Genomic DNA, 21,839 nt, shown 5'->3' with positions numbered 1-21,839 from the left:
CGTTTTTGGAAGACGGGCAGGGACTCTGCTGTCCTAGCTTCAGGGGGAAGGTGCTTCCACCATTTGGGTGCCAGGAAGGAGATGAGCTTTGACTGGGCTGAGCGGGTGCTGACCTCCTGTTGGGGTGGGAGGGCCAAGAGACCAGTGGTGGCAGAACGGGGTACTCGTGTTGGGGTGTACAGTTTGAGCATAGCCATAAGGTAGGGAGAGACAGTTTCTCTTTCTGCTCCAGTAAGTACCATGGTCTGTAGTGGATGCGAGCTTCGACTGGAAGCCAGTGGGATGGGGTGTGGAGCAAGGTGACATGGGTGAACTTGGGAAGTTTGAACACAAGGGGGGTTGCGGTGTTCTGGATAAATTGCAGGGGTTTGATGGCACAAGCAGGGAGCCCAGCCAACAGCGAGTTGCAGTAGTCCAGACGGGAGATGACAAGCGCCTGGATTAGGACCTGCGCCACTTCCTGTGTGAGGTAGGGTCATACTCTATGGATTTTGTTGAGCATGAACCTGCAATACCAAGTCAGTGCTTTGATGTTTGCAGAGAATGACAGGATGCTGTCCAGGGTCATGCAAACGTTCTTTGATGGAGAGGTTATGGAGCGAGTAGGCCTTCCCCGGGAGGAAGAGCAGCTCTGTCTTGTCCACACTCACACACACAAACCAGCCTCTCTCTCGCTCTCTCACTCTCTCTCTGTCTCTTTCAATCTCTGTCTCTCTCTCTCTCTGTATCTCCCTCACAGTTAAACCTGTCTCTCTCTGTCTCTCTCACTCTCTCTGTGTCTCTTTCAATCTCTGTCTCTCTCTCTCTCTGTATCTCCCTCACAGTTAAACCTGTCTCTCTCTCTCTCTCTCTCAATTTCAATTCAAAGGGCTTTATTGGCATGGGAAACATATGTTAACATGGCCAAAGTAAGTGAAATAGATAATAAACAAAGGTGAAATAAACAATACAAAATAACAGTAAACATTACTCTCACAAAAGTTCCAAAAGAATAAAGACATTTCAAATGTCATATTATGTCTATATACAGTGTTGTAATGATGTGTAAATAGTTATAAATAAACATAAATATAGGATGTATTTATAATGGTGTTTGTTCTTCACTGGTTGCCCTTTTCTTGTGGCAACAGGTCACAAATCGTGCTGCTGTGATTGCACACTGTGGTATTTCACCCAGTAGATATGGGAGTTTATCAAAATTGGATTTGTTTTCATATTCTTTGTTGGTCTGTGTGATCAGAGGGAAATATGTGTCTCTAAAATGGTCATACATTTGGCAGGAAGATAGAAAGCAGCTCAGTTTCCACCTCATTTTGTGGGCAGTGTACACATAGCCTGTCTTCTCTTGAGAGCCAGGACTGCCTTCATCATTCATTATCTTTTTGTTTTCTCATGACTTGGTTGGGTCTAATTGTGTTGCTGTCCTGGGGCTCTGTGGGGTCTGTTTGTGTTTGTGAACAGTGCCTCAGAACTAGCTTGCTTAGGGGGCTCTTCTCCAGGTTCATCTCTCTGTAGGTAATGGCTTTGTTATGGAAGGTTTGGGAATCGCTTCCATTTAACTGGTTGTAGAATTTAATGTCTCTTGTCTGGATTTGGATAATTAGCGGGTATCGGCCTAATTCTGCTCTGCATACATTATTTGGTATTTTACGTTGTACACAGAGGATATTTTTGCAGAATTCTGCATGCGGAGTCTCAAATTGGTGTCCCATTTTGTGAATTCTTGGTTGGTGAGCAGACCCCAGACCTCACAACCATGAAGGGCAATGGGTTCTATAACTGTCAAATTTTGTTCCCTTTTCATGTCAAAGAAATCTCTCTCTCTCACACACACACACACACACACACACACACACACACACACACACACACACACACACACACACACACACACACACACACACACACACACACACACACACACACACACACACACACACACACACACACACACACACACACACAGTTAGAGCTGCCCCACCCGCAGACACAGTAACTCTGGGGGGCTGTGTGTGTGTGTGTGTGTGACGTAGAAGTCCGTCACTGGCCGCGGGCAGCATTTGGTACTTTAACACACGCACACATTCATCACTCCTCCCTGCTCCGTTATCAGATAAGTTAACAATGTGGGTCGACACACAAGTTAACGTCTCTATCTTAGTACATACATTTCACACTTACTTCAGTAACCAGTTAGGGTATAAAGAAATAAAGACAGGTGTTCATATTTAATATAAGCAATATTTAGTATACTTATCGATGTTATGGATGAGCGCGGTTGTTTGTTCTGTTCCTCTCTCTCTCCATCTCTGTAGCTTCCAGGTATGCTGGATAAGGACCCGAGCTAAGGGAATTGGGCTTACTTTGTAGTGCCTGTCCGGAATGGCTCATTATTGTAAACGGGCATATTGGAAGACACTGTCAGTAGTGATGTAATTTTGTAAATGTTATATTGTGATGTTGTTTCATAAACGTGTTGCAATGTATATATTTTGGTATGTTTAGATAAATGGTTTGTATGTTGAATAGGTAATTGCTTAATTAATTAGTGTTAATTGTTCTGAGGGGAGGGGCTACCCCTACAAAAGGAGCCTCTCTTTCAGTTCAAGGAGAGGCATTTTGGATTGAGCTGTGGGTGGGGCAGCTTTGTTTTTAAGCTGTCCCATAAGGTATATGTTTGATGGCAGTACTGTTGTTTTGTTCCGGAATCACTATGTAAATAAACACCGTTGCACAGAATAACTTTTGCGGCTCCGCCATCTTTTTATTTTTTATAGAGGTTAGGTTTTCCAGTTTAGCCTTCTGGCCTACTCTACGTGACATATGGTGGCAGCAGTGGGATGGCGCACCGCAAATCAGTGAATTCCAACAAGAGAGGTAAAGGAATGCGTACAGGATTGCGTTCTCAGCAGCAGCATCAACTGTCATAAAAGGTAATTGAAGTTGAAACTGGGTGGAATACCATGGAATCTTCTGGTGAAGAGGTTAATTATGAGAAACTAGGAGCCCGACCAAGGGGCCAAACACAACCAGAACTGTTTGAACTACTGGTTGAACCAGCAGATACAGCAATAAGAGACCAGCTGACTGAAGGAGCAGTTGGGGGACCAGAACCACACCCAACCATGGTAGCCCTTTTCCAGCAACTTTTCACCTGCCTTGAGAAGAGGGACGAAGACCTCAAGCAGGAGTTTCGGGGCCTACGCCAATCTATCCTCACAGCTCCTCACCAAGCGGAACTCGTCAGTGAGAGCCCAAGATTGGGTCTGCCAACACCAGGATGACAAAGGCTCGACGCAGCAGGGACTTCAACTCCACAGCAGGATCCCCAAGCAGTAATGAGGCCAGCCCCAGCACCAGGAGACCAGTCCAGCAGTGTTAACGTTCATCTTCCAGCATTCCTGAGGAAGGAGCCAAAGATGCCCTCATACCAGCAGGGGGAGGACATTGAAAACTACTTGCTGAGGTTTGAGCGAATGGCCAAGACGTGGCAGTGGCCGGAGGTAGAGTGGGCCTGCAGGCTTGTCCCATTGCTCACGGGCAAGGCCTTAGAGGCTTACACAGCAATGGATGAGGGGCTGTCCAACGTCTACAAGGGCTTGAAGGAAGCGCTGCTGATGAAGTTCGACATCTCCTCGGAGACCTACCGTCAACGCTTTAGAGCTGCATCGACGCCATCGGGTGAGTCACCGACAGAGACGTACCAGCGCCTCAAGGGTCTCTACCGACGATGGGTTCGACCAGAGGAGAAGACACAAGACGAGATCGGTGAGGTCATCATCCTCGAGCAACTTCTACAAGTTCTACCACATGACATTCGAACCTGGGTTCGAGAGCACGAGCCCAAGGACGGGCTTATGGCGGCCAAGCTTGCGCTGCAGTACCTTAATGCACGTAAAGGGGGGCCCACCACGACCTGCAGCACCCGCTCCAAGGAGTCTCCGAGACACAAGGGACATCAGAGATACCCGAGATGGTGGAGGTAACTCTGGGGGTTATGTGTCTGGGAGGAGGGAGGTAAGGGATCATGCAGTTCGCTCTGATGGGAGGGGTCTGACCTGTTTTTACTGCCGACAGCAGGGGCACAAGGCTTCAATGTGTCCACTACGTAAATCCAAGCTCTCAGGTTACTGTTATGTGCCCAGAGAGGGGGATGGTGTTCAGAATAGACAGACTGGGGAAGGGTCAGTCTTGGTACCTGTAAAAGTGAATGGTAAAAGTCTTACTGCAATGATTGACACCGGCAGTTCACTGTCGTTGATCAGAAAATGTAATGTACCTGTTAATGACATTGATTACGGTCACCAGACACTGATCCAATGTGTCCATGGTGACCAGTCACAGCAGCCCACAGCTGAACTCACAGTGGAGATTCAGGGTCAGAAATACCTCCTCAAAGTTGGGGTAATGGAGAAGCTACCTTTTGAGATGATTTTGGGGAGGGATGTGCCTGTACTCTCTGATCTGTTGGGAAGTGTGGGGGGTCAGCTATATGAGCAGTCAGTTTGCCAGTCTGATGTTCAGGTGTCATGTTCAGTTGTCACTCGTGCACAGGCCAAAGCTGGTTTACAACCTCTGCCTGACTTGTGTGATAGTCTGTGTGAGGGGGGAACCAAAGGGCCCAGAAAGTCACGCTGCCAGCGGCGTCTTGAGAAGTATGTGGGAACCCCTGTACCTGTTGCTGATGTGTCTGGGTTAGAAGTGCAATGGGAAGTTCCACAAAATTTTGCTACACTGCAGAAGTCTGATGCAACCTTGAAAGGTTTATTTGATAAGGCCTTAGCTGGGGACAGCCAATCTTCATGTGGGGGAATATACACAGACAACCACATACTCTACCTTGGGTCAGAAGCAGATAGCAGGAAGTTAGTGGTGCCATCTACATGTAGACCACTTGTTCTCAACCTTGCACATACAGTTCCATGGGCAGGCCATCTAGGGCAACATAAGACCTATCTTAGGCTAGGCTCCCGTTTCTTTTGGCCCTCCATGTATACTGATGTACAAACATACTGCAAAACATGCCCCACGTGCCAGAAAACCAGTGCTGTCCGTAGGTCTGACCGGGCTCCTCTATGTTCACTGCCAGTTATCTCTACCCCATTCAAGAGAATTGCAATGGACATTGTTGGACCCTTGGAGAAGAGTAGTGCAGGTTACCAGTATATATTGGTGATCTGTGACTATGCCACCCGGTTCCCAGAAGCCTTCCCACTCCGTTCCATAACCACTCCAAAAATAATCAGTGCTCTTGTTCAGCTCTTTTCTCGTGTAGGAATCCCAGATGAAATCCTGACGGACCAAGGCACAAACTTCACTTCACGACTGATGGTTCAACTCCACCGACAGCTGGGCATTAAAGGCTTGAGGACCACTCCCTACCATCCCCAAACGGATGGGCTTGTAGAGAGATTCAATCAAACGCTCAAGAATATGCTGAGGAAGTTTGTGGCTGACACTGGTAAAGACTGGGATAAGTGGTAACCCTTTCTGCTTTTTGCTTACAGGGAGGTGCCTCAGGCATCGACAGGTTTCTCACCATTCGAACTCCTCTATGGATGGCCAGTGCAGGGACCACTGGACCTGCTGAAGAAGTGCGGGAAGGTTCCCCAGTAGCTACCTCAGGACAGGGGATTGTCCAGTACGTTCTCCAGATGCGAGACAGGCTGGAGCGGTACCGAGAGGAAGCTAGGGCAAACCTTCAGCAAGCCCAGAAGGCCCAGAAGCGAGGGTATGACCAGCACGCTCGCCACAGAGCGTTTGAGCCAGGACAGAAAGTCCTGCTCCTCCTTCCCTCGTCTACCAGCAAGCTCCTTGCGCAGTGGCAAGGGCCGTACCTAATCGGGAGGAAGATGGGCCCGGTGACCTACGAGGTGCTGCACCGGACAAGGGTAAGGAGAAGCAAACCTACCATGTGAACCTCCTCAAGGCCTGGGAGGAGAAAGGGGAACTCTCCAAGGTAAAGTCCTTTCTGGTCCGCAGAGTAGAAGAAGAGGACGAGTCAGATGGGGTCACAGAGGCATGGAAAGGACGAGCAGAGGTCATACTGGCTCACCTAGAAGAAGACAAGCAAGATGAGCTGAAGCAGCTGTTTGGCAAGTATCCGGCCCTCTTCAGTCAGAGGCCAGGAAGAACCAAAGTCCTGGAACACGTCATTCGTTTGAAGCCTGGCCAGAACCCTGTCCGCCAGCATCCTTACCGTGTGCCTGAGAGGCTGGTGGTAGCCCTCAAAGAGGAGGTCCACACCATGATAGACATGGATGTTGTCGAGCCATCGTCAAGTGAATGGAGCAGCCCTATTGTCATTGTCCCAAAGAAGGATGGCTCTTTGCGCGTCTGCATGGACTTCCGTAAGGTGAATGCCATCTCCCAGTTTGATGCCTACCCCATGCCCCGCATTGACGACTTACTGGAGAGAATAGGTAGAGCTCATTACATCACCACATTGGATCTCTGCAAAGGGTACTGGCAGGTGCCCCTGGACGAACAATCCAAGGCCTACACTGCCTTCCGGACACCGATGGGCCTGTTCCAGTTTAAGGTCATGCCGTTTGGCCTTCATGGGGCCCCTGCAACTTTCCAGAGGCTTATGGACAAGGTCCTCCAGGACTGTGACGATTACTGTGCTGCTTACTTGGATGACGTGGTGATCTACAGCCACTCCTGGGAGGAGCACATACAGCATCTTAGCAGAGTCCTGGGGAAGATCCATGATGCAGGCCTCACGCTTAACCTCCTGAAGTGTGAGTGGGCAAAACAGGAGACTAAGTATCTGGGTTACCAGCTGGGTAAGGGTGAAGTTCGACCTCAGGTGGACAAAGTGGAGTCCATCAGGAACAGCCCTCAACCCAGAACCAAGACACGAGTGAAGTCCTTCCTAGGTCTGGCAGGATGGTACCGGAGATTCATTCCGCAGTTTTCGACCATCGCTGTCCCTCTAACCAACCTCACTTCAAAGGTGGCCAGCAACCCTGTGAAGTGGACTGAGGAGTGTGAGGAAGCCTTCAGGATACTGAAAAAACGACTGTGCTCATTCCCTGTTCTCCAGACCCCTGATTTTCAGAAGAGGTTTCTCGTGCAGGTGGACGCTTCGGCTGTGGGAATTGGAGCTGTACTGGCCCAAGGGGAGCCAGGAGAAGAGCTTCCTGTACTGTACCTGAGTCGGAAGCTGTTGCCGAGGGAAACCAGGTATTCGACAATCGAGAAGGAGTGCCTGGCTATAAAGTGGGCCCTAGATAGCCTCCGTTACTACCTTCTTGGGAGGGAATTTGACCTGCACACAGACCACAGAGCACTGACCTGGATCCAGACCATGAAGGACCGGAATTCTCGTGTGACCAGGTGGTATCTGGAGCTCCAGCCTTTCAGGTTCTGTGTCCGTCATAAGGCAGGAAAAGAAAATGTCACGGCAGACTACCTATCCAGACTCCCGAACCTGGTCGCTTCAGGAGAGGAGGAAGGTAATGTGACGTAGAAGTCCGTCACTGGCCGCGGGCAGCATTTGGTACTTTAACGCACGCACACATTCATCACTCCTCCCTGCTCCGTTATCAGATAAGTTAACAATGTGGGTCGACACACAAGTTAACGTCTCTATCTTAGTACATACATTTCACACTTACTTCAGTAACCAGTTAGGGTATAAAGACAGGTGTTCATATTTAATATAAGCAATATTTAGTATACTTATCGATGTTATGGATGAGCGCGGTTGTTTGTTCTGTTCCTCTCTCTCTCCATCTCTGTAGCTTCCAGGTATGCTGGATAAAGACCCGAGCTAAGGGAATTGGGCTTACTTTGTAGTGCCTGTCCGGAATGGCTCATTAATGTAAACGGGCATATTGGAAGACACTGTCAGTAGTGATGTAATTTTGTAAATGTTATATTGTGATGTTGTTTCATAAACGTGTTGCAATGTATATATTTTGGTATGTTTAGATAAATGGAAACTGTATGTTGAATAGGTAATTGCTTAATTAATTAGTGTTAATTGTTCTGAGGGGAGGGGCTACCCCTACAAAAGGAGCCTCTCAGTTCAAGGAGAGGCATTTTGGATTGAGCTGTGGGTGGGGCAGCTTTGTTTTTAAGCTGTCCCATAAGGTATACGTTTGATGGCAGTACTGTTGTTTTGTTCCGGAATCACTATGTAAATAAACACCGTTGCACAGAAGAACTTTTGCGGCTCCGCCATCTTTTTATTTTTTATAGAGGTTAGGTTTTCCAGTTTAGCCTTCTGGCCTACTCTACGTGACAGTGGTGTGTGTCTGTGTGTGCGCGTGCATATGAGAGTGTACCACTCACTCTCAGCTCTCTCTCCTCTGACATCTGAAGAGATGAATCTGGAAGTGGAGAGGGACAGGTCTACTGTACGCTCAGACAGAAAAGCAGGGGGAGAGTCCCTGAATCCCTGACAAGTTAGTCAAATTGTAAGGCCGCATATTGGTAAGGACCCCCACCAGCAACAACATGATACAATGAATGAAAGCCAGGAGATTAATATCTGCAGCCCATGTAACCCCTCACCCTTACTGTAGCTCACTAATAGAGACAGATATGGTCAAGAGCCCCTTGCCTCTGGGGAGACAGTACTAGACAGAGAAAGGGTTTAACCGTGTTTTTTTAGCCTCAGAAGAAACAGGGTTAGAAAAAAACCACCTTCCTGGCAAGCAGACATTAACACAGAGACAGGAGGGCAAAGAGCCATTTACTGCTCTGCTAGTTATTCAACTCTACCTGTGTCCCAAATGGCACCCTATTCCCTGTGTAGTGTCTGGTCAGAAGTACTACACTGTGTAGGGAATAGGGTTTCATTTGGGACACAGCCTTACACTAACTGACACAGAGGGTTAGAAACAATCACACTGCACCACCTGCAGGTTGGCATTTATTGGGATGACCCTTACAGCTCTGCAGGGTGGTCACTACCTGGCACAGCCACAAAGTCATACATTTGATTTTAAACCAAACCCTAACCTGAACTCTAACCTAAACCACACTACTAACCTTATGCCTAACCCTAACCTTAAATTAAGAAAAAAAAGCTAATAGTTTTCATACATTTTTACGATATATAGCCAATTTTGACATTGCAGCTGGCCAAACAAGTGGACATCGCTCAGCTCAGCTCTGCCTGCAGGACAAGATTCATCCCAATAAACGTTGACCTGCGTACCACCTGGAGGATATACAGTAAAGGCCTCCTAGCTCTTGGTAGACTCCCTGACCCTAACAAAGACAGAGGGTAGAAGCAGCCCTTACCTCCGGGCAGACTGATGGGGCCACAGCCCTGGCCCTCTGGGTCCTCCTCCACCATGAAGACGGTCTTCATGCAGAGCTTCCAGAGGCCAAAGTGGACCGTCTCACAGGTGGCGTTGAACTTGTCGAATGGCGGGCTCAGTACAGTCCAGTGGTCCGTCACCATGGCAGCCAGCATGCAGGAGATGCCCACCAGGATGATGAAGAACGTGATCTTCACCTTGGTCTTCTTCTCTTCCAACATGGTGCTGAGAGAGTGTATGAAGTGTGTGTGTTGTTGTGTATTATAGTAAAGGTCCCTGTGAGATTGTCTAGCTCCTAGAAAGCAGTATTAACAATTAGTCTTCTCCAACAGCCTCAATAAAGCACGAAACGTCTCCTCTCTCTCTCTCCAGCTCTCTCCATCCACAGATCTCTGCTTCTGCTCGAAGAAAAGAGGCCAGATAACAGTGCCCTAGATTCCTACTCTCACTCTCCCTCCCAGGAACATGTTTACAGTGTTTAGCCCGAGTCTATACAGCACTGCTGTGAAGAAGGATGTGAAGTATTTACCAAAACCGTCTCCACTTCGACCAGTCTGAGCTACTTGGGGTCAGGGGTTAGGTGCTGTGATGGGGTACGATCGAACAAGACAGGTTGAGGGCTCGACCTGGTTTAAGCTTTCATACGACATTGACGATTCAGAGGTGGAAAAGACTAATATCTAAGCCAAAGTAAATATTGCACACATTCTGTAGATATTGTTGTTCTAGATACCCTTGAAATCAAACGTGAATATTTAGAACATGTTCTTGTTAATAGATTCCCGTGTTATTTCTACCTATCAGAAAGTGTCTTGTTGCTCTCTGGCTCCATTTAAGGGGCTCATGGGAGAGTTCCTTTATTACGAGCTGATCTATTTTTCCGCCAATCACTGAGGGGCCTGAGACACGGGGGGCCCCACCTGACGGCTGCACCCAATCCAAATTCGGGAAAGGGAAGGATATATTTAAATCTAACAGAGGACTACAGAGGACTAAAGATAATATATCTTTACACCTTAATAGTTGACAGTGAAGGAATCATGAAAGGACTGTATTTAACCTACTGTCTAGTGGTGTAAATCCTTTGTTATTCAAGTACATCCATTCTGCAGATGAATGTGTTTAGTCCTTGAAAGGGCATGTAATTGTATAGCAACAGGTGTCTCCACTTGTTCCTCTGTTATTTCACATTATTTTGGTTGTTGTGTTTTAAGTGTCTGGTATTCTATATGTATAGCTGCTTGAAGATGCTACTAAATCCACCATTTATACTATACTGGAATATAAATGTAATGAATCCTCAGACTAAATAGTGAAAAAGGGACTTTTTTGGACTTAATGAATGAAACCGAATCAGAGAGAATGTGTGATGAAATCCTCCTCCACCATGAAGACGGTCTTCATGCAGAGCTTCCAGAGGCCAAAGTGGACCGTCTCACTGGTGGCGTTGAACTTGTCGAACGGCGGGCTCAGTACAGTCCAGTGGTCCGTCACCATGGCAGCCAGCATGCAGGAGATGCCCACCAGGAGGACGAAGAACGTGATCTTCACCTTGGTCTTCTTCTCCTCCAACATGGTGCTGAGAGAGTGAGTGTGGGGTGGGTGAGGGGTGGGGAGTGTGTGGGTTCAGAGTATGTGTGGGTTAGAGAGTGTATGGGTTCAGAGGGTGTATGGATTCAGAGAGTGTGTGTGGGTTCAGAGTATGTGTGGGTTAGAGAGTGTATGGGTTCAGAGGGAGTGTGGGTTCAGAGGGTGTGTGGATTCAAAGAGTGTGTGTTGGTTCAGGGGGTGTGTGGTTCAGAGGGTGTGTGTGGGTTCAGAGGGTGTGTGGGTTCAGAGGGTGTGTGTGGGTTCAGAGGGTGTGTGGGTTCAGAGTGTGTGTGTGGGTTCAGAGGGTGTTTGTGGGTGTTTGTGGGTTCAGAGGGTGTGTGGGTTCAGAGGGTGTGTGTGGGTTCAGAGGGTGTGTGTGGGTTCAGAGGGTGTGTGTGGGTTCAGAGGGTGTGCGGGTTCAGAGGGTGTGTGTGGGTTCAGAGGGTGTGTGGGTTCAGAGGGTGTTTGTGGGTTCAGAGGGTGTGTGTGGGTTCAGAGGGTGTGTGTGTGTGTGTGTGGGATGAAACAGAATCAGAGAGAATGTGTGAAATAGTAGAATCGTCATTATAGACACTTTAATTCAACCTTTCATACTGTATTTCACTGTGTAAGACATGAGGATACGAATGTCTGGGATTTTTATAAACTACTGTGCCCCACTTTAGGCAGGGACTCTGGCCCATTTTCTGTAGTGACAAGTTTCTCACAGCCCGCGGTTTAAACACAATAAATGGAGGGCGACGACGTGACAAAAGGGGAAAAAGGCACACTCTGCGGTGTGTGTGTGTGTGTGTGTGCAATTGTGTGTGTTTATGTGCACGTGCACGAATGCGCGTGTGTATCTGCTTAAAAAGACCCAGAGAATCATAATGTTTCACACTTACAGAAACAGAATGCACTCTGATAGAACTAACGTGCTCTTCAGAAACACAATCAGAAGCCTACTGAACCAGCAGATGGTCAGTAATCAGCCACACTGGAAGACAAACTAAGGCCCATGGAGTTGAATCAAGACCTTGGTGTTCATTAGCACTTTTGTTCACCTGGATTCATTCTCTGTGAAACCTCTCTTTCTCAACCCAGCCCTCCTCCCACCCTTCTTGAGAGAAAGATTAGCCATTTCTCTCTCTCTCTCTCTCTTTCTCAACCCAGCCCTCCTCCCACCCTTCTTGAGAGAAAAATTAGCAATGTCTCTCTCTCTCTCTCTTTTGAGCTCTCTCCCTCTCCTCCTCTCACTTTCGCTCTCTTTCTCTCCCTTTCTCTCCCTCCCTCTCTCTCTCTATCTCTGATGACATGTCAGTTGGGAGACCTTTCTATATTTGTAATAATGGTATATTTACATGCCGCCTGTCTCCCCAGCTAACCTCCTATCTGTGCCGGTGTAGAATCAAACACCATCCACCTGCGGTGTCGCCAAGCAACAGCCAACAGCGACAACACATGTCCCCAGCGTCCCTGGCGATGATGATCAACATCATCACACCACAGAACCTCTGTCAACCTGTGAAGGATGATAAACATCATCACACCACAGAACCTCTGTCAACCTGTGAAGGATGAGCAACATCATCACACCACAGAACCTCTATCAACCTGTGAAGGATGAGAAACATCATCACACCACAGAACCTCTGTCAACCTGTGAAGGATGAGAAACATCATCACACCACAAAACCTCTGTCAACCTGTGAAGGATGATCAACATCATCACACCACAGAACCTCTGTCAACCTGTGAAGGATGAGAAACATCATCACACCACAAAACCTCTGTCAACCTGTGAAGGATGATCAACATCATCACACCACAGAACCTCTGTCAACCTGTGAAGGATGAGAAACATCATCACACCACAGAACCTCTGTCAACCTGTGAAGGATGAGAAACATCATCACACCACAGAACCTCTGTCAACCTGTGAAGGATGAGAAACATCATCACACCACAGAACCTCTGTCAACCTGTGAAGGATGAGAAACATCATCACACCACAGAACCTCTGTCAACCTGTGAAGGATGAGAAACATCATCACACCACAGAACCTCTATCAACCTGTGAAGGATGAGAAACATCATCACACCACAGACCCTCTGTCAACCGTGAAGGATGAGAAACATCATCACACCACAGAAGCTCTATCAACCTGTGAAGGATGAGAAACATCACACCACAGAACCTCTGTCAACCTGTGAAGGATGAGAAACATCATCACACCACAGAACCTCTATCAACCTGTGAAGGATGAGAAACATCATCACACCACAGAACCTCTGTCAACCTGTGAAGGATGAGAAACATCATCACACCACAGAACCTCTGTCAACCTGTGAAGGATGAGAAACATCATCACACCACAGAACCTCTATCAACCTGTGAAGGATGAGAAACATCATCACACCACAGAACCTCTGTCAACCTGTGAAGGATGAGAAACATCATCACACCACAGAACCTCTGTCAACCTGTGAAGGATGAGAAACATCATCACACCACAGAACCTCTATCAACCTGTGAAGGATGAGAAACATCATCACACCACAGAACCTCTGTCAACCTGTGAAGGATGAGAAACATCATCACACCACAGAACCTCTGTCAACCTGTGAAGGATGAGAAACATCATCACACCACAGAACCTCTATCAACCTGTGAAGGATGAGAAACATCATCACACCACAGAACCTCTGTCAACCTGTGAAGGATGAGAAACAGTGAATAGACTCAACACCGTACGGCAGGAGACTGTCTGTCTCTGTCTCTCACCTGGGAGTGTTACTCAGTCAACTCCCAGGCCATTTTCCTTTAATACTGTATCTCCTTAATGTTCTCCCTTAATCGTTTCTGAATTATCCTTTTTTTTCTTTCGAAAAACAGCCTTAATTGGTGGCTAATTTTACCCGGCGCAGATCATCATTTTAGGGCCTTCTGAGGGACCGATTGTATTCCTTTGCTAATGACAGACAACATTACTCAAGCTAAATTAGATTAGCCCGGCCCCAAGGCCATTTCTAGTAGGGTCATGTTAACACTTAGCTATCACACAATGAATCAACAAGTATGTAGCATTAGTGCTAGTTTACACTAATGTGCCTGTTGTTATGCTAACATTGCGCTAGCTTCAACCACGGATCAGATCAGAATTCAAAACAGGAACATTATGAGGTGCAATTATGCAATCATGAGGGCTGGCAGTTAATGAGCGCAATATCATACAAAAACTCAATTAAATGTAAATGTTCAAGGGCTCGCATGGCCTTTGTAGTCTGGTATCAGATATTCATATCCAAGGATAATTTCCCCTGCTAGATCAATTGCGCTGATGCCTCTTTATTATAAATTACATTCGACAACCTCAGTAAACGTGAACTAGACAGTGAGGAAGATGTCGCCTTTGTAGTGAGTGTCAATACACTATCGTGTTCATATAGTTTCTACGTCTGTGTTTATCGTTTTAGAACAGTTAAAGGTTGATTAGAATCTTAGATAATAGTATTTTTCCACTGGAGTAATGGAACTGTAAGCATTTTTCTCCAAATCAAGTATTTTCAGTTGACTGATGGGCTATAGATTTGATGCACAGTTCCTTCACTTTATGTATGAAAAGGCATTTTAAAGACCACATTATGCCTCTGAACGTCTCGTTCTATTGTGAAGGGTCAATTACAAAGTGATGGGCCAACATTAATGTTTGGTGCATGATGACAAGAAAAGAGAGAGGAAAAGAGAGAGAAAATAATATGTTTGAGATTGCGTCATCATGTGGTATGAATGGCCTCCCAACAGAAGTTGTTCATTCGACACGCTGCTTTTTCGGCCACTGGTGATTGGCTAGTTTCAGAGGCAGGACTGTCGTCACAACCGGGGTCACCTAAACCCACTGCCTCTGTCTCCATCTGCAGCCTGTGACTTCAATTAGATGAAGTAGAGTTAAAGGGGCACTTCAGATTCTTTAAGGAGCACAGTTCCGTGTCGTGTTCAGTTACGGATCCTTCTGGAAGACATATATTGTGAAGAGCAGACGTCTTTCTTGTGGAATCTATCAGCTCCATTACATCTATCCTGTTAAAAACGTTATACCTGCATTATTTTCTTGGATTGATTATATTTCCCCTGACAGTGTGATTGATGGACATATTGTTAGCATGTGCACTGCTGCTTGTATTGAAAGCACTGTGATTGATAGACATTTTGTTAGCATGTGCACTGTTGCTTGTATTGAAAATACCAGTCTGTTCATCTAATATTCCACTACCTGTACTCCGTGTCATTTACAAATATGTTTGATATTTTTATTAGAAATTGTGCACAAATATTGAATTTAAAGCCTGCTTCATTAAATGAAGTGCCCTTCAATATAGACCACATGGAACATTCAATAAAAGTTTTTTATATGAATAAAGACTTGTTAAATTGGCCATTGGCCATTTACTTGGCTATTATCTGGTGTTTTGTGGTGGGAAACTGAGCGGGTGGAGCATAACATGACAACCCTGTTACCCATTGACAGACAGGCTAGAAATACTTGCTTTATTTCACCTCTTGAGATGGGAAAAGTGTTTTTATTAAGTAAAAATTCTGTGAAATCTGGAGAAATAAAATAAGGAAGTTAAAAACTTGAACGACCCTCATAAAGTTAAACATTTAGCAAACTGAAAGAGAAAGTAACTTTTGAGGAGTCTTATACCGCACTGAGCCAGGATAAGTGACGAGTGTTAAGAGTGAGGAAGAAAGATTTCTTACATTATCTTATTTGACCTTTTCATGTCCATAATGTCCTTGTCAAGGTAATTAAAACATACAAATTATTGACCATTTACTGGAATAACAAAGTGAATACAAAGAGTTTCACTGCAGAGATTCAAACATCACGTGTCAACATTCAGTACAGGTCAGTGATTCACTATTTGACAGGCTGTGCGTTTGCATTTCCTGACTCAGTTAATTGAGTTCCACAATAAATGCACTCCCAGGAATCCCAGTTCCACAATAAATGTTTGTTTTGTTTCGATAAAGTCCATATTTATGTCCAAATACCTCCTTTTTGTTCGTGCATTCAGTTCACTATTCCAAATGCAAAATGCGCGAGCACTAAGTTCAAACGAAAAGTCAAAAAAGTTCTATTACAGTTCATAGAAACATGTCAACATGTATGGAATCAATCTTTAGGATGTTTTTATCATAAATCTTCAATAATATTCCAACCGGACAATTCCTTTGTCTTCAGAAATGAAAAGGAACTCAGCTCACTCTCACGGCCGCGCATGTGATTGAGCTCATGCGATTCTGCCAGACACCTGATTCCAATAGCTCTTATTCTCTCCCCATTCACAGTAGAAGCCTGAAACAACATTCTAAAGACTGTTGACATCTAGTGGAAGCCTTAGGAAGTGCAATATGACCCCACAGACACTGTGTATTGGATAGGCAATCAAAACTACAAACCTCAGATTTCCCACTTCCTGGTTGGATTTTTCTCAGGTTTTCACCTGCCATATGAGTTATGTTAAACTCACAGACATCATTCAAACAGTTCTAGAAACTTCAGAGTATTTTCTATCCAAATCTACTAATAATATGCATATCCTAGTTTCTGGGCCTAAGTAGCAGGCAGTTTACTCTGGGCACGCTTTTCATCCGGACGTGAAAATACTGCCCCCTACCCCAAAGAAGTTTTAACTGACTTGCCTAGTTAAATAAAGGTTTAAAAAATTCTGATCTTTAAATGTGTGAGGTGAACTTTTGCCACCGTAAGACTAATGGAGTCACAGACAGTCACATTTACATTTAGAACATTAGAACAGAGCTAAATGATGTCATTGTGCATATGTATTAATGTCATTGTGCTTCTGTATTAATGTCATTGTGATTCTGTATTAATGTCATTGTGCTTCTGTATTAATGTCATTGTGATTCTGTATTAATGTCATTGTGCTTCTTAATGTCATTGTGATTCTGTATTAATGTCATTGTGCTTCTTAATGTCATTGTGATTCTGTATTAATGTCATTGTGCTTCTGTATTAATGTCATTGTGCTTCTGTATTAATGTCATTGTGCTTCTGTATTAATGTCATTGTGCTTCTGTATTAATGTCATTGTGATTCTGTATTAATGTCATTGTGCTTCTGTATTAATGTCATTGGAACAGGAACAGTTAGTCCTGGGTTCTTGTTGAAATCTCTTATATCATATTCCACTGATTTCTGTCTCGTTTTTAGATATGGAGTGTGACTGTGAGTGTGACAAAAAGAAAGAATGGCTGGTTGGTGTCTGTAACTTTGCTGGTGTTGACCGTTGTTCTTTACTATACACTGGTGACATATTTATTCACTGTTCATTATATTATACATATTTAATTGTCATTGATTGCCCTCGATCAGTGTATACCAAACTCTATTACAAGCACCTTCATCCTGGGGTAGCCAAGCCATCGCTCCGTCATACAATTCATCCTGGGGTTGCCAAGCCATCGCTCCATCATACAATCCATCCTGTGGTCGCCAAGCCATCGCTCCATCATACAATCCATCCTGGGGTCGCCAAGCCATCGCTCCATCATACAATCCATCCTGGGGTCGCCAAGCCATCACTCCATCATACAATCCATCCTGTGGTCGCCAAGCCATCGCTCCATCATTACAATCCATCCTGGGGTCGCCAAGCCATCGCGCCATCATACAATCCATCCTGGGGTCGCCAAGCCATCGCTCCATCATACAATCCATCCTGGGGTCGCCAAGCCATCGCTCCATCATACAATCCATCCTGTGGTCGCCAAGCCATCGCTCCATCATACAATCCATCCTCACCACTACTGCTGTATGCAAATGTGATTTCAAGCACTGGACTGTTTCCATTAAAAAAAATCCTCTGGGATGTAGGGACCTGGCATGTCTTTATTTGACACTATGAAATGTTTTTACAGTTCAAGCCGTTCCCACTGGACATGGCCCCAGATTCTATTGATGACAAATATGAAAGTTGCACAACCTAAAATGTACACAAAGGCAGCCAACTATCTCCAGGATGAGAAACAAACCAACTGAAAGTTCGATGAAGCCTGGAAGATAGCCGAACAAAAAGCAAAGTCACATAGACATGGTCTGAACAGAGAGCATTCCAATGCTATGTATTTATACACAAATAACAAACCTAAATCACAACCCTTCTACTTTGACTTCAACAAAGCGGTTAGAAATGGCAAATCACAGTATGGAAAAACATTCCAGTACCATTCCCTGCACTTCTATCTGACGGATACCATTTGCATCCTTTAACTAAGTCAAACAACATGTAGGACCACCTACCGCACGTCTTTTAATCAGAGTGTTGTTGACAAAGAGATCCGTTTCGGTTCGTTCACCTCGAGCTCTCAACTCAAAACCTTACTTTCAGTAACGCTTCCTGCTTTGAGATCAACACATGTTTTGGGGCTAACCTTACATATTACTCTGCCTACACAAATGAGAGTGAGGTTTTAATTCCGCCCTATGAGGTACTCAAAGGCACTGAAGTCCAGAAGAACCAGTGGTGTGAGGTTGTCTACACGGTAGAGAGCACTAGATCTCAGAGCAACCTGAATTGTAGATTGCTAAATGGAGTGCAATCAAACCAGAGAGGCAGTTTTTTTCCATTCAGCAGAATATCAGATAGGCCTACAGGCTTCATCATTTTATGTTCATTTTATGTTCATATTTACTGTATATTACTGATCATTCCCCAGCAATGTACAATGACACGTCATCTGAAACAAAGAAAACCGTTTCATCTGATTTGTGCTTTTACAAAGGTTTAGCTCTCAGTGTAACGGGCGTCATATAGAGGAGACCAAGCCGCAGCGTGTTGAGTGCTCATCGTTATATTTTAATGAAAACGAACACTAGACAAAATAAACAAAATGACAGCCAACAGTTCCGTCAGGTTATGCAAACTAAACAGAAAGCAACTACCCACGAAAACCAAGGGGAAAAAGGCTGCCTAAGTATGGCTTCCAGTGCGGACCACTGCTGAAGACTCCGGGCTGCGGACCGCCTCTGAAGACTCCGGGCTGCGGACCGTCGCCGGAGGCTCGGGACTGGGTGGTGTCGCTGGAGGCTCCGGACTGAGGAGCGTCGCCGGAGGCTCCGGACTGGAGAGCGTCGTTGTAGGTTCCGGACTAGGGACCGTTGCTGCAAGCTCCATGCCATGGATCATCAGTACAGGTTCGGCGCCATGGATCATCACTGGAGGCTTTGTGCCATGGATCATCTCTACAGGCTCTGGGCCATGGATTACCTCTGGAGGCTTCGTGTCATGGAACATCCCTACAGGCTTCGGACCATAGATTAACACTGGAGGCTTTTCTCGTGGAGCTGGAACAGGTCTCACCGGACTGGAGAGACGCACTGAAGACCAGGTGCTCAGAGCAGGCACCGGCCGTACTGGGCTATGGAGGCGCACTGGAGGGAGAGTGCGAGGGGCAGGCACAGGATGTACTGGGCTATGGAGGCGCACTGGAGGGAGAGTGTGAGGAGCAGGCACGGGACGTACTGGGCTATGGAGGCGCACTGGAGGGAGAGTGCGAGAGGCAGGCACATGCTCACCACAATAAGCACGGGGAGTTGGCTCAGGTCTCACCCCTGGCCCAGCCAAACTGCCCGTGTGCCCCCCCCAAAAAAAATGTTTGGGGCTGCCTCTCGTTCTTCCCCGGTAGGCTACAATACCTGTCTATTACCTGGCCCCAAGTCCAGTTTCTCCTTTCGGTCCACTCCTTCATCGACCAGGTATCCATCTCTGCTCGGGCCCGCCACTTGATCCAATCGTGGTGGGTAGTTCTGTAACGGGCGTCATATAGAGGAGACCAAGCCGCAGCGTGTTGAGTGCTCATCGTTATATTTTAATGAAAACGAACACTAGACAAAATAAACAAAATGACAGCCAACAGTTCCGTCAGGTTATGCAAACTAAACAGAAAGCAACTACCCACGAAAACCAAGGGAAAAAAGGCTGCCTAAGTATGGCTTCCAATCAGAGACAACGATAGACAGCTGCCTCTGATTGGAAACCATACCCAGCCAAAACATAGAAATACCAACATAGAATGCCCACCCCCTATCACACCCTTACCTACCTAAACAGAGAAAAGCCAGCTCTCTTAGGTCAGAGCGTGACACTCAGATCAATATTAAAAGCCTGTTTAAAACCTGCATTGCTTGCTCAGTTAAGATTGTTGTGTTGTTTTCCTGACATTGTACAGTTAATCTATGGATAAAAAAGAATGAGGCTTAACATGAATTGCAGCTTCTATTGAAACCAATAAAGAAAAACACTGAGAATGAATAGATGAATACTGACACTGTTTATGTTCTGTTATACCTATGCATTAGATTTGAGATGTGATACGTTTTACACTTGTCTTGCCTGAAAGAGAATAAACAATAGGGAAGTTGAAGGGAATCAGACACACAATAGAATGACAGACAAAACATACACAAGCCAAAGAACAAGAGGTTGCACCCCGATTTTATTTATTCTCATTCATATTAACAACTTTATGTTGACTGTTGGATGGAGACTGAAAGAAATATAGAGAACAGCAATATCAGCAAACAGAGATGTGATGGGAATAACAGGTAGTTCCTCAGAGTTAGGAGAGGAGAAGAGTACAGGCATACTGAGTGTGTGTGTGTGTGTGTGTGTGTGTGTGTGTGTGTGTGTGTGTGTGTGTGTGTGTGTGTGTGTGTGTGTGTGTGTGTGTGTGTGTGTGTGTGTGTGTGTGTGTGTGTGTTCGTTCCGTGCGTGTGTGTTTTATTGTTATAACAGCAAGGCGCAATAGTAGTCCTGTTTAAAACATTGAAAGCACATTAAAGCTGTTGAACACAGTCATAGAAAAGATGTGTTCCTCTCCCTCTACGTTCATCACTCTACAGAAGGGAACAGGAATGTGTTCAGTGTATTAAATGGCATCCCAGACAGGAACAATGGTATCCACATCCATGAGTAAAAAGCATGACCCATGCAACAAACTATCAAAGTATTTTTCCATCATCACATCTTGTCTGATATATTATTCTATTAAAAGATGTGATGTGAATTCAGCAATACTCTATACATGGTTTGTGTTGGCTTGACTTTTGTATATACATTTTCACATTTCAAACCACCACACGTTTGTTTCCAATTGTAACAGATGAGTAAGAACAGAGTTAGAACTACTCTCAATGGTCCCACAATGATATCAGCATTTTCTGTTTACGGTGGCTCCTCAGGGACAAACATCCACTTTGAAATCCCCCGCCCATAGTCCAGTTCTCTGCCTCACAACAATGGCAATAAAGCAGTGAATCCTTGAATCTCCTCCTTAAGGGGTTGAACTGTAGAAGCTATAATGGAATATTTCCTGAGAAACCAAAATGAAAGAGAAGGTTGGAGGACAAGGATGCCATGGATGACTGGAGCTCCAGGTTACAGATGTGGATTGTCGCAAGGCCTCTCGAGAGATGGCTCACTTTTCTTTCTCCCAACCTTCAGATTGACTTCTCTGTTCTGCACTGGACGGTGGAGACCTAGAACACATCTACCCAGACAGAGAGCAGACAGACAGGTAGGCAGGCAGGCAGACAGACAGACAGGTAGCCTTTCAGCTACTTCATTCTCTGTCGGTCCCCGATCCTTATCCAACCACCGGCCTGGCTGTTGAAAAGCTGAAAGAAGTCCTGTGCTCTCTTAATTCCTGGGCGAGTCGGCTTTTGTTAGCTGCTCTTTTCCTGTGACCAGTGCCCCCACAATGTCAAATCTCAGTAGGGTTTTTGATTAGAACACTGAAGGAAGGGGACTGACATAGAAATAAATAAAGATTGCAGAATGTCCATAGGTGTTCCACTGACATCATCAGGTCGGCCATATTGGACTGGACTCTACGGGGACTGAGCAGTAGGAATGATCTTTGACACTGAGATGATATGAGATGAGATGGGGATGAATTGAGATTGC

The 21,839-nt window shown here is 45.6% G+C and overlaps 1 protein-coding gene across 1 annotated transcript in view; it reads right to left on the bottom strand.

The window, feature by feature from the left end:
* LOC106606705 (voltage-dependent calcium channel gamma-1 subunit) overlaps positions 1 to 9,715 on the bottom strand; it is a 108,505-nt gene extending 98,790 nt beyond the window's left edge. Inside the window, exon 1 of the mRNA XM_014203061.2 lies at positions 9,259 to 9,715. Coding sequence (XP_014058536.2) covers positions 9,259 to 9,499 — 241 coding nt within the window. The 5' untranslated portion in view covers positions 9,500 to 9,715. The remainder of the gene's footprint in view (positions 1 to 9,258) is intronic.
* Between the last annotated feature and the right edge of the window lie 12,124 nt (positions 9,716 to 21,839).

The sequence above is a fragment of the Salmo salar genome, chromosome ssa06 (genome assembly GCF_905237065.1).
Source record: "Salmo salar chromosome ssa06, Ssal_v3.1, whole genome shotgun sequence".
NCBI classification, from domain to species: domain Eukaryota; kingdom Metazoa; phylum Chordata; class Actinopteri; order Salmoniformes; family Salmonidae; genus Salmo; species Salmo salar.
This window is presented reverse-complemented; position numbering and strand designations above follow the sequence as displayed.